Source organism: Cucurbita moschata, unplaced genomic scaffold (genome assembly GCF_002738365.1).
Source record: "Cucurbita moschata cultivar Rifu unplaced genomic scaffold, Cmos_1.0 Cmo_Scf00050, whole genome shotgun sequence".
Classification (NCBI taxonomy): domain Eukaryota; kingdom Viridiplantae; phylum Streptophyta; class Magnoliopsida; order Cucurbitales; family Cucurbitaceae; genus Cucurbita; species Cucurbita moschata.
Window position 1 is genome coordinate 190,477 of NW_019268566.1, and position 12,104 is coordinate 202,580.

Sequence of the window (12,104 nt, forward strand, 5' to 3'; positions counted from 1 at the left end):
AAAAAAAAAAAAAAAAAAAAAAAGGACATGTATCTCCATGTTCATGGGAATAACTTTTCGATTTAACTCATGAAATAACAAATGTGGATATTTGAACCGACTTATTCGCACCCCAACTAGTAAATTGAAATGTTAAATAAGACAATCAAAATCAAATATCTTTGCCAGATCATTAATTAATATCGATGTCTTAATTTGAAGACATTCGATAGAAAACATCGGGAGCCAATTATGAAAAACAGAGATGTCAATTCCAATTCCAAAAGTTAATACTCTGGTCTCCTAACAATTGTCTATACAGTGGTCTTAATATTTCGACCATTCTTGAAGGAATGAATTTGCAAAATGACATAATTATGAAACCAAGTTTTGAGATTCATATCAAAACATTTGATAAATCTAGCACTAACTGAAGACCCAAATTTTAAAAGTTCACAGGTTATCCAGTTCAGATCATAAATATGTCCCCAATTTCCCATACAGTCAACTAACATATACTTTAGCTCACCGAAGTAGCCAAACTGAAAAGGCGTACCTTGTCTTTTACACTACCCAACACAACGCGGTAGGGTGCAATTCCAGGACGTACAGGAAGCTTTGGTTCTAAAAGCTTCTGAAAACTCGACCTCCCAATCTGAGATTCTGCGAACAGTTTCCTCTGAGCAAGGAGTTGAGTTGAGTTGAAAGAGGCAGTACGAGACAAAGAATTGGACTGAAATGCACTTGCACTAGGTGAAGTTCCATTTGATAAGGATGCATGTGTATTTCGAACCGAAGTTTCCTAGTACAAGAGACAGACAGTTGGAGAGAGAGAGTGAGTGCTACTGGTAAAATTGAACAATCTAAAATAATATGCATTAGAGAACTAGAGATCATATATGTAAATAAATGGCTCTAGAACTTGCTTCACCTCATTATTTGATGATGGATGATCAGTCCTCGGAAATTCTACTCTAGAATACCTGGATTCACCATCATTGCAATCTGCATGAAGGGCTTAATGAGAATAACAACCATCCATTTTGGCAAGAAGCGAGAACAATAAAATTTAAGCATAATAAAAGGAACCCGTGAGCAAAAAACAAGTCTTTCGGAGCAAATAGATGACGAAGAGCGAAATCATTTTTTCATCCCAACTATTACATCTTTGTAAAAATATGTCTTTCCCAACCTCACGTAAATTTTTATAAGCCACATGAAAGACATATTGCATTTTCAAGGAAATTTCAAATATGTTCAAATTTGAATTTGTTCGAGCAGGTTTTATCAAGATGATGATTGTCACAACATGAGTTGAGAATAAATCTCCGGAATATGCTATACCCGTGCATGAAGGCAGATCGGCCCTAAGTGGAAGTTGTCTTGGCAGTGCAGCAGCTTGATGGCCCTGATTCTTCGGTTCACTTTTGCTCGAAGACTGATTCCAGGTCTCGTGTCCATCTTCAGATACAGCTTCTGAATAAATAATTGGATTGCTATAATTTTAGAGTGGGAATGGCATGCTACATAAATTGGCTACCTCTATATCAGACTCATCTAAACTAGTAATAGAGAAGAGAACAGAAGTATGCATAATATCAAATATTTCGAGAATGATAAGACACCGGACTAGAAGCTGCTTGTACGTGTACATGGTTGTAAGAATTTATGATGTCAAATCCAAGAAGAAAAGTAGTATTTGCTTCAACAAATTTTTGTGTTCCTATAATCAAGAGCCGCAAATTTTTGTCTTCATCGCCTTATTTCTTTCTCCTTTTTTTCTTCAGAAGCAATCCACAAATGTTTCCATTTATGTTCAGTAATATACTAAGAATTATACATTCATGAAAGTTGTATTTAGGGAATTAAAACTTGATAGCAGGGCATCACTCTTACGTTCTTATTCCAACTCAAATATTTATAATCACTACTAAAAGGAATTGTAACATCCATTCAGGTCTTTCCCAATGACCGAATTATCACTAGCTACGAGCAACTAATCAGCATTATCTATTTGCGTGTGTATGAGGATTTGTTGCTAATCTAAATCAATATCCAATAAGCAATTGACACAACTAAATTGATAAAGTCTAACGAACAACTGCTTGGCCAAACGTCTTCGTTGTTTCCTAGCTTTGAAGCCTACAGATATGTTACCTTTTTCAAGAATTTCATGTGCCAGTCTGTATAATCTATCGCTGCATCGGTTCATGGAAAGTTCAAATTGCAAGCTATCAAGCTCTCGAATGTATAGATCAATAGCCATCCACCTAGACAAAAGAGAGACTTCTCTTGTGACCTGAAGAATATGAAAGGGAAAAATTATTTTCTTTTTACATTTTTTTGATGGAAAAAATATTAGACTGCACCGTATGATAAATTCAGTTCCAAAATGAAGCGAAACAATTGAGAAATCAGAGAATAAGAGTGTCATTGATATTGCACTCAGCATTGAGGGGGAGCATTTTTTTCTTTATATAAAAATGTAATCCATGTAAAATCAAACACTACTTCCAAACATACTCTTTTTCAACAGGACTACAAACACCATCTGACACCATCAATATACAACAAGAGTTTTCTAGAAGAAACCAATAGAACCATCACAGAAAAGATAAACCAAGCTAACCATACACATAGAAAATGAAAATTACTAAAATATCCTTACAAAATGAAGCAAAATCTTGACAAGAAAATCTATCCTCCACCAGAAGTATATTAGGGAACAAAGTATTCACCGGCACACAAAAGTGGGACCTACGCATAATATATAGAGTTATATCATGCCTTTTCATTTTAGGAATTTTAAACATATTTATATTGATGATAGATAAAAACTGAATACTTATAATATCATTCTAATTACTATGAATGCTATAATTGAAATGGAGGTTTTATATATCGAACTCGACATGGAATTCAAGATCAGAAGCTTCTTAGTGGAAAGCTTGAGTTGCAACAGTGAGAAGAGTAACATTAACAACAATCAATAAGAATGCTAACTGAAATATTGTTTGAGGAAGCCAGGTTGAGTCTCATTAAATTTTAAATTTTCCTCTCTTAAAATGGAGTACAAAAAGGTGCATAAATTAAATATTACGACGGAGTAAACATTATGTGCACAGATTAGGTGATTTTCAAGTGCTGAAATAATCTTTGCATACAATTTTAAAGAAGAAGATGTTGGAAGTCTCACCTTTGCTGTGACATTCGGATTTCCATCCCTATCGCCTCCCATCCAAGACCCAAATTTTATTGGTGTGCAAGTCAGAGGAAGCGACCTTCCAGTGTGCTACAGATGGGTGAAAATAGTAATGTAATAAAACGAAGGAAAATTCCAGAAAAAACAAGAGTAGCAATTAAATAACGACACCATAAAATCATTGAAGAATAATCAGAAACAGAAACTCATTGTAGACCTTCTTTAAGGCATTGCTGAGTCGACGTAAATAATAAGGGACAGCTTTCCACAGGGACTGTTCCACAATGCTCAAGCCTGAGAAATGCAAATATAACTGCTGAAGCAATGGAAGTGAGGAGAAAACAAACAATCATAGCATTCAGACGATAAGTTTCTTCTCTGGAAATTAAATTTAATTGTTTACCAGCCCTAGCTTCATCAACTGGCGTGGGCTTGTGGCGTCTAAGTTCATCTGTCTGCCATATTGAAGTTATCTCTCTTACCTAAAACGCAGAGCAAACATAAATTAAACCAGAAAAAAAACATAGAGAAGTTGTTTCTTGATCATACAAATTCCAGGCCTCAAATCCCTTCCTTCCCAAACCCCTCGTGTTAATTCCTAAACTGGGAAGCAGAATGAGAAGTGGTTTGAGAAAATAAAATAATACCAGATCATCAATTAGCATTTCCCGATCTTCAGGACTAAGGTCAGGTCTGTCATTGTAGTCCAATAGATGCTGCAAATATTCTTAAATTAATCACCAAAGATTATACGCAACAAGAAGAATGATATTGCTATTCTTATAATTGAATGCACTAATATCATACTGCAATGCGAAGATGTTTGTACTGCAAGGTTCGACGATTAATTTGAGTTGGATGTGCTGTAAGAACAATTTCAACCTCCTGCAGAGATATGAATAAAAGATTCAGAAGAGAATGTGACGTAGTCCAAAAATTAGACAAACATACAGACTAATCGCTGGACTTTTTGGACCATGAAAACTGCAAAATCATGGCAAAATGGTGCTTCATCCAGCAAACTTATTATTATTACGACAGCGGTCAGACAATGAGAATTGTATACTCGATGCATTCTACTGAGCAGTCACTTTCAGCTAGCTTTAAATTATTCGGCCATCTTCTCTGTTCAGAGAAGCAAATATAACAGTTGGGAGAAAAAGAAACAAAATAATAGAAAAAGACCTGCTTGCAAACGCTGTCGTAAAGCTCGTCAGTAGAAACTCCGCCCTGCACAAGCTGATTAAAAACTTCATCGCAGGATCTTGATAGAAGTACAAGATTTCTCGACTTACGAACCCTGTCAGTCGTGAAAAACAACATTCATTTCCAAGAAGATGATCAAACGGCAGTCCTTGTCAACATTAAAGGGCCATCTAATTACAATGCATATTTTGAACTGAAATAGTTTGTCCTATGGTATAGCCTCGTTCTCATAAGGTTTTACCTCGTATTTCTCAAATTTTATGGCAAGCCGAAAGAAATTACAGCACGGTGAAACTAAAATTGTTTCACAACACGATCGCAAATTAGCCAATAAATACGAAACCCAGAATCTCTTTTCTTTTGTTATTTTTCGGTTCCATATGAATCTAGCTTTCAAATATATGAACAAATAAATGGTAGATTGAAAGCAAACCAACATGTGGTGAGTTTCTGCAATCCCCATCAAATTGAGAGAATGGCTGAATGCACGAGCCAAAGAGAAGGCTTCCTCTAAAGTCATTTTCGACAACTCTGATGCAAGCTGCTTCTCAATCATGTCTGCCGTATCCTCGATGCCCGCGATCCTCATATTGCAAGCGCTCTGTTACCGAAAGAAAGAGGAAAAAACGAAAACGATACATACGATTAGTCATATAACATTATTGTCACACACATACTTCTTTCTCATTGAAGTCATTCCACAGACGATTAACGTCCGAAATTCCAAATCCATCGAAATCTCAGCCATGGACGACTCAGAAAACAGACCGAATGGACGCAGAAAAGCTGCATCCTCAAAATCTCTAGCGTATTTCATGCCATGAACTGATGCATGATTAAGATTCCCCGTCCCAAAACTCAAAACAAAACCGAAAAAAAACATCGCAAATCAAGCATAACATCGAATGACCTTTCCATTTTCCTCACACCAACTCAGTAAGGCAGTCTCAAAAATAACTAACCACTCAGCGACACAAAGAACCAGACTATGAGCATGAAAATAAACGGAGTAAGAGAACAAAAAAGAAGAAAAAAGCATGGATAAAGAGACAGAACGAGAAACCTGAGCGAGGACTCGAGTTCGTTCAACTTTCTCCATGAATAGGCTCCCAACTTCCCGCTGCAAGACGTCGTGAAGAAGGTTGCCCAGCAATTTACAGTCATCGTCGAAGCTCTGGAAGGAGATTTCCTCGGCGATATCGTCAGTAGTGTCCGTCATTGTTGGAAGGAAGAATGGTGGAGAGGAAGAGAGAGTGAGGTTGTAAGAAGAGCGAAGATGAAGAAAGATGAAAGGATGAAAAGCTCAAGAGAGGATCATTCACTTCTTGTACGATCTTTTTATTTTCTTTTGTTGTTATTTATTATTTTTATTTTTTGGGCTTTCGATATGGGGCCCAAAATGGGGTACCTGGCACCCAACTAGATTGGTACACGTGGCAGCCGTGCCGATTATGGTGGAAACTGTTAATGATGCAGCGAGAGCGATTTTGTCACCAGGTGATTCCCCGTAAACGCCGTGACGCTTTTTTTTACATTAAATAATTGAGGTCCCAAACAATAATTTATATTATAAATTTCTATGTTTTTGTCCTATTTTTTTATTTACAATCTCCTGTGTCTAAACAAACTCGGTTCACTGTAACGTTTCACAAAATTTAAGTATCTCCACAATAGTATAATATTGTCCACTTTGAACATGAAGCTCTCGTGCCTTTGCTTTATGCTTCTCAGAAGGTCTCACGCCAATGAAGATAGTATTCCTTGATTATAAACCCATGATTATTTTCTAAATTAGTGACTTTCATTATCCGACCATTAATGTTTTTCTAATTTTTTTTTTAATAGAAGAAAGTATTTTCATTTAGCTGTAAAAAAAAACTAAATGAAAATACAAAATAGACAACAAAAATGAAAAAAAAATAATTAATTTAATACATTTTTATTAAGAAAACCTTTGGGCGTGAATCTCTAAAAAAAAGGTTATTTGTTTATTTATTTAAAGAATTAATGAGAAATTTTGTGATTACATCACGAGGAAGACAATAATGATGGTATTTTGCTTTTAATTTTAAATACTCCAAAGAATATTCCCCGCTTTATTCTATTTCGAATGAAGATTCCTTAAAAGGAAAATAAAATTAAAAATAAAATCTTTTATTATCCACTCAACTTTACAACTCACCTTCACTCAATCATACACGACGTCTAAATCGGTATTTTCCCGTCTACCCAACATTACCGACTTACTTCTACTTTAAACCATGTTTCATGCGTGTCGCATCTTATTTTATCATCTTGATTCTCAACGATGTGACGATCATGTTTCGACACTGATCACGTTCGAGATAGGATTGCTGACCTATGCCTCTATTTGAACCAATAAGTACTGATCGACCAGATCATAACCAAACTTAAGATATGACCAACTAGCACGTGGTCGTGGAAACTGAAATCTCGGCCAAGCAGCTAGTGACTTAGAACCGAAACAGGTTCTAATGGTACACTTAGCTCATGTCCCTGACAGTTCGTAGTCAAACACATAAATACAATAACATTTACACGATGCACATCAAACACATAAATCACAGCACAACTATATGGACACATGTATAACCGTTTGAAAACATTAAAAGTAACAGTCATCCAAGAAAGAAGTGTCATATCTTAATCCATGGAGGAAATGAATTGCTCATATCGTTCCACGCTCCTTCAAACTAACAATAATTGACGATCTCTGACAAAACATCATAAATCAACCTTAGTTATTAAAATTATAACTTAAAATCAAAGTATAGAAACCGAATTATCTTGAGAATTGAACCGAAAAATTTGGCTAGACAAAAAAAAATCAAATTCTTATTTGAATCCTAGTCGTGAGACGTTACATTTTTTTAATAAAAAAATTATAATTAATTTTATATTAGTTGAACGATGCTTAAATTTGTTAAATTTGACCAAATAAATGATGTCATAATACTTCTAAAATAACTTATATCAATCATTAAATCCAAAACATATATGATGGATTGATGAGCGGTGGGACCTGTAATATAATATTATTTTAAAAAGAAAATAAGAAAAATTGGAACCACAATATTAATAAAAATCCTCATCTAACTCTAGAATGATAAGGCCGAAGTTCGAGCAAATAATTGACACCTCTTATATGTTTCCATTCTAATGATAATAAAAGATTTAAGAAAAGGAGGTCGAAAATCTTGACATGAAAGACATCAATTCCTTTCTCTCCCTTAAAAATGTCTATTTTACCCCTGAGATCGGGGTCTTGTGGAGATAAGCCTTGAACGAGTATGGTTATGATTACGTTTTGCATTATTCTCTTTTTTGTTGTGTTTGATCACGCAAACATACGTACATGCATGTCCATAATTAAGTCTAGAAAGTATGAGAGTGATGCTCGACTAGTAAGTTTATTCAAAAATTTATATTAAAGCTCACACATCTCCAACTTCCATTGCTCGTCGGTGTTACCCACCGAGCAGGACATGACGTGACAAGACATGACAGAACAAGACAAGGAAATCCATTGTTGCTATGTGTCTTGTTTTCCATCTTTTTTTCCTTTTCTTTTTTTTATTTTTTTTATTTTGATAAGTAGTGAAGAATTATTCCAAATATCTTGGATTCTGTTTGACCTTGTTGTGAAATGGGCCAGAACTTTGAGAGTTCCCCAACATTTAGTTTATGGCATAATTTATGGAACAAAACTAGTTTATGGAACCAGAGATGAAGGAGACTACAAACAAAATTAAAACTATACTAAAATTGAAAGTCTACTTGTTTGTTTCTTGTTGTATTAGGCCTCGTGTGGTGTTTTTCCGTCGACAAACAAAATTAAAATTATACTAAAATAAAAAGTCCACTTGTTTCTTGTTGTACCGGGCCTCGTGTGGTGTCTTTCCGTCGAGGCTTTGTATTGGCGACTAATTGAGGAGGTAGATGGCTGTCATTACCGCCTCTCTCCAGAACCTCCCAGGCATCCCGACCGTCATCAGTAATGACCTTGTCGTCCTGACGATGGTCTGATTTCGGCGTTCCACCACCCTGTTTTGCTGGAGGAGTAGGGCGTCGTTAGTTGTCGCTGCATGCCGAGCTCGTCGCAGTACTTACCGAAGCTCGTTGAGGTGAATTTTCCGCCTCAGTTCGTGGCAGCATTCACATCTTCTTCCCGCATTCAGCCTCCACTCGCGCTTGAATGCGCTTAATCGCCTCTGTCGTCTCACTTTTTGCTTGCAGCAGGATCAGCCACATGAAGCGGCTTTTGTCATCAACTAGCAGGAAGAAGAGAGTCTTGCCGCCTGGGGTCACTGGCTTGATGGGCCCGCAGATACCGCCACGAGCTCCCACGGCTCACCGACGCGGTAGGATGTTTGAGACGGAAAGGGGGTGTGCCTCTGCTTATCGATGAGACACCCATCACACAATCTGTTCACGTCTTCGATTGCCGGCAAACTGTGCACCATCTCTTTCTTGTGTAGTTTTTGTAGAGCAAGAAAGTTCAGGTGCCTGTATCTTGCGTGCCACCTCCAAGCTACTTCTTCGGTCTTGGGCGAGAGGCTGACTGGTTGCTCTATCTCTAACTCTAGGATGTAGAGGTAGTTTGTCGTGCGCCGATGAAAAGAGCCAACTCTTAAACTTTTTTTTAAAACTTTAAAATATCTTTAAACTTTTTTAAAAAACTTAAAAAATAATCTTACGTTTAAAACAACATTTCAAAAATACTAATAAACCTTCTAAATTAATATTAAAAAAAACAAAAAGATAATATATATGAGAATGTTGCCTAATCAACCTCGGTAGTAAATAGGAAGAAGAAAGAGTAATAAACAGAAATAACAATAAATGGAAAGATAAAAAACAAATATCTAGATATTTATCCTATAATAAAATATGAAATATAATTTATTACTAAATATCTTTAACACTATTCGGATAACTATTTTAAATCTTTTTTATAAAGTTCAACCGGTTAAACTGATATTTTTAAAATTTGATGGGTATCTTTTTTAAACAAATATATACATGTATATATAATTTTAAATTTAAAGATATTTTTATTAATTGAGTAATATTTTTTTAAAGAAATTTCCAATTATTTTTATTTATAAATTTAAGTGTATTTTGGATAATGAAATGAAGAGAGAGAAAAACATAGGGAAATGGGAATGAAATTAAGAGAGAGGGGGAAAATTGTGGTGGTCGGGGCCTACAACACCGACAATTAAACTTGGTCAAATTGGGTTTGAATTCAAAGAATTAGGACCCAAATTGGTGGAGCCGGGTCGGGCGCCTCTTTAATTAATACTCTAAAACCTCCCCAAATTCATGCTTTTTTTTCCTTCATTACCAAACACCTCCCCACTTTACTTCCCCTTATTATTATCTATCTTCTTTAATTTAATATTCACAACTTTCCAATAAGATACGAGATACTGAAAATATAAACTACCTACTCAAATTTAACTTAACTGATTACGGTAAGATGTGTTTCCTAACTAATATATTCTTCAAACTAGAAATAAATCTTAGACATCAATAATAAACTCAGCCAAGCTGTCTTCTTCAACACCATCGCCTGCCTAATATAGGTTGACCGGGTCCACCATTTTCCATAAAAAATTATAATTCCTTAATTAGTTAAATTGCAAAACTACGTCGTATCATAAAAGATCAAAGAATCCCATTTATTAAACGAAAAATGTGATTGGTATTAAAAATGTTGTTACGATATGAGGTTAAAAATAAGAAATACAGTCATTAATATACACAAAATTTAAGTAAAATAAAAACTAAATCTTACCCGACTGTTTCTATATAAAATATATTCGAAAAAATTTCTCCAATTTGTGAATTAATTGAAGAACGTGGCTGAGATCCAACAAAAAAATGGAGTTTTGTATACAGAGCATTGAAATTTTGAAACAGAACAAAAAATTCAGACACCAATTTGGTCGACCACCGAGTTGTGTCTCTTGGAGGGTGCGGACGGCGGAATCGGAGTCCCTTTGGGGAGGAAGCTGAAGACTTGATGGTCCAAGCGGAAGGCGGTGTTGGGTGCCGGAAAGAAGCTTGTTCCGGCCATTGTCGCCGGAGCTGGCCTTGCAGAGGAGAAGCCAAGAAGCAGAGCGAGGAGGAAGAAGAACAGAAGCGAGGCGTTGGAGACATTGTTGCAGAGAGTGGCCGCCATGGGAAGAGAAAACAGAGCCGATTTTGATTTAGGGAGACGAAGAAATGGTTTATATATTTGCATGAAGAAGAAGGAAAGTCGACAGAAATTAGGCTCACACGCCAACACGCCACCACCATTGGACATTTTCAATGTCAACGCCTTTGGGAACAAGGATTAATTTTTCTTTTCTTTTTTAATTTCAATAAATAAAATATATAATTTTTACAACTTAAATGAACAAATTAGTGTCGGATCTTTATATTGTTAGCTAGATTAAAAGTCAATTTTATTTTAAATTTCCTAAAACAAATGACACGTGGAATTAATGAATTTAAATTAATATTAAAAAAAATTTAGGTGATCTTTTGCGTGGGAAGGGGGGAGGTAAGAAAAGTAGGCGAGTGGGGACCACCACCGATGTCTTGGACATTGATCGATATCTGGAATTTGCCACGTCGGTGTCTGTCCCCAATGATGACTCACTCCTACCGTATTTTATTTGTGCACTAAAAGTCTTTGCTTATGACATCTCGTTGCCTAACCCGTCATTGCCACAAATTTGGTACGATCCGATGATTCAAACACTCTGTTTCATCTGATTTAAAATAAGTTTGGAATTTTCGTAATCGGATAAATTCGACTAACCTTACAATTAAACTATATTTAACGTTTGTTAAGTATCTTAGTGATACACTGTGACTTATAAATGTTGTCGGACTTTAGTTATTAGCTTAACATATATCGTGAATAAGTAATTTTTTTTAAATAATTACGAAAATAAACAGTTGGGTTGTGAATTGAATCATTCGTGTCACCAGCCTAACTCGAAAATAGAGAGTTGGGTTAAGTTAGGCCGTGAATTGAATCATATATATATATATAAATAATTTGGAAGTCTTAAAAGTCTAGATTGCGTGGTATTTGACCGAAGGTCGATTTCAATGGTTTTGAAAGAAGGGGTTTATTGACAAAAGATTAGGTATATGGAGGTAACGAAATTTGTGACATTAATATCAATTTTTAATTAAGTCTTTTCATCGTCATCTTCCATTTAATTATAACTTTATTCTTAACAAACATTATACAATTTAGTCTCGACACACAAAGTCCACCAAATCTCAATAATCATTTTCGAGGACTATTCGTTGAATTTAGCTTCACTCTATTTAAAAAATATATATAATAAATAAAAATCGATTATTATTAATTTTTTTAAAAAAATTAAAAATTATTAAAATTACGAGATACTGAAATAAAAGAAGCAGAGAACGCGTAATATTTATAAGCTTAATTTTAAAATTTTGAGTATTTATTAGGTTTAGGTTTACATTTTGTTGTTGAAATGTTTGGAAGATGGGGTGTGAAAATGATGTATTAAAGGAAGGGATTGTTTGAAAATGGCATACATATCCACATGGGGTGTGTGTGTGAGACTTTTTCCTTCTTGGTTGGGAGACAGTTTGAATGATTCCACTCACACCTCATTTTTGTCTCATGTACGGTAATAATTTAAGTCCACTATTAGTA

General features: G+C 35.2%; 1 protein-coding gene across 1 annotated transcript in view; it reads right to left on the reverse strand.

The window, feature by feature from the left end:
• The window catches only part of LOC111435692 (phosphoenolpyruvate carboxylase 4), an 11,711-nt gene extending 6,002 nt beyond the window's left edge, over positions 1-5,709 (reverse strand). The window contains exons 1-12 of the mRNA XM_023073164.1: positions 5,451-5,709; positions 4,825-4,988; positions 4,367-4,481; positions 3,989-4,066; positions 3,829-3,897; positions 3,585-3,663; positions 3,399-3,475; positions 3,176-3,271; positions 2,137-2,278; positions 1,324-1,455; positions 911-984; positions 536-781 (exon numbers count right to left, since the gene is read on the reverse strand). Coding sequence (XP_022928932.1) covers positions 536-781; positions 911-984; positions 1,324-1,455; positions 2,137-2,278; positions 3,176-3,271; positions 3,399-3,475; positions 3,585-3,663; positions 3,829-3,897; positions 3,989-4,066; positions 4,367-4,481; positions 4,825-4,988; positions 5,451-5,606 — 1,428 coding nt within the window. The 5' untranslated portion in view covers positions 5,607-5,709. The remainder of the gene's footprint in view (positions 1-535; positions 782-910; positions 985-1,323; positions 1,456-2,136; positions 2,279-3,175; positions 3,272-3,398; positions 3,476-3,584; positions 3,664-3,828; positions 3,898-3,988; positions 4,067-4,366; positions 4,482-4,824; positions 4,989-5,450) is intronic.
• Between the last annotated feature and the right edge of the window lie 6,395 nt (positions 5,710-12,104).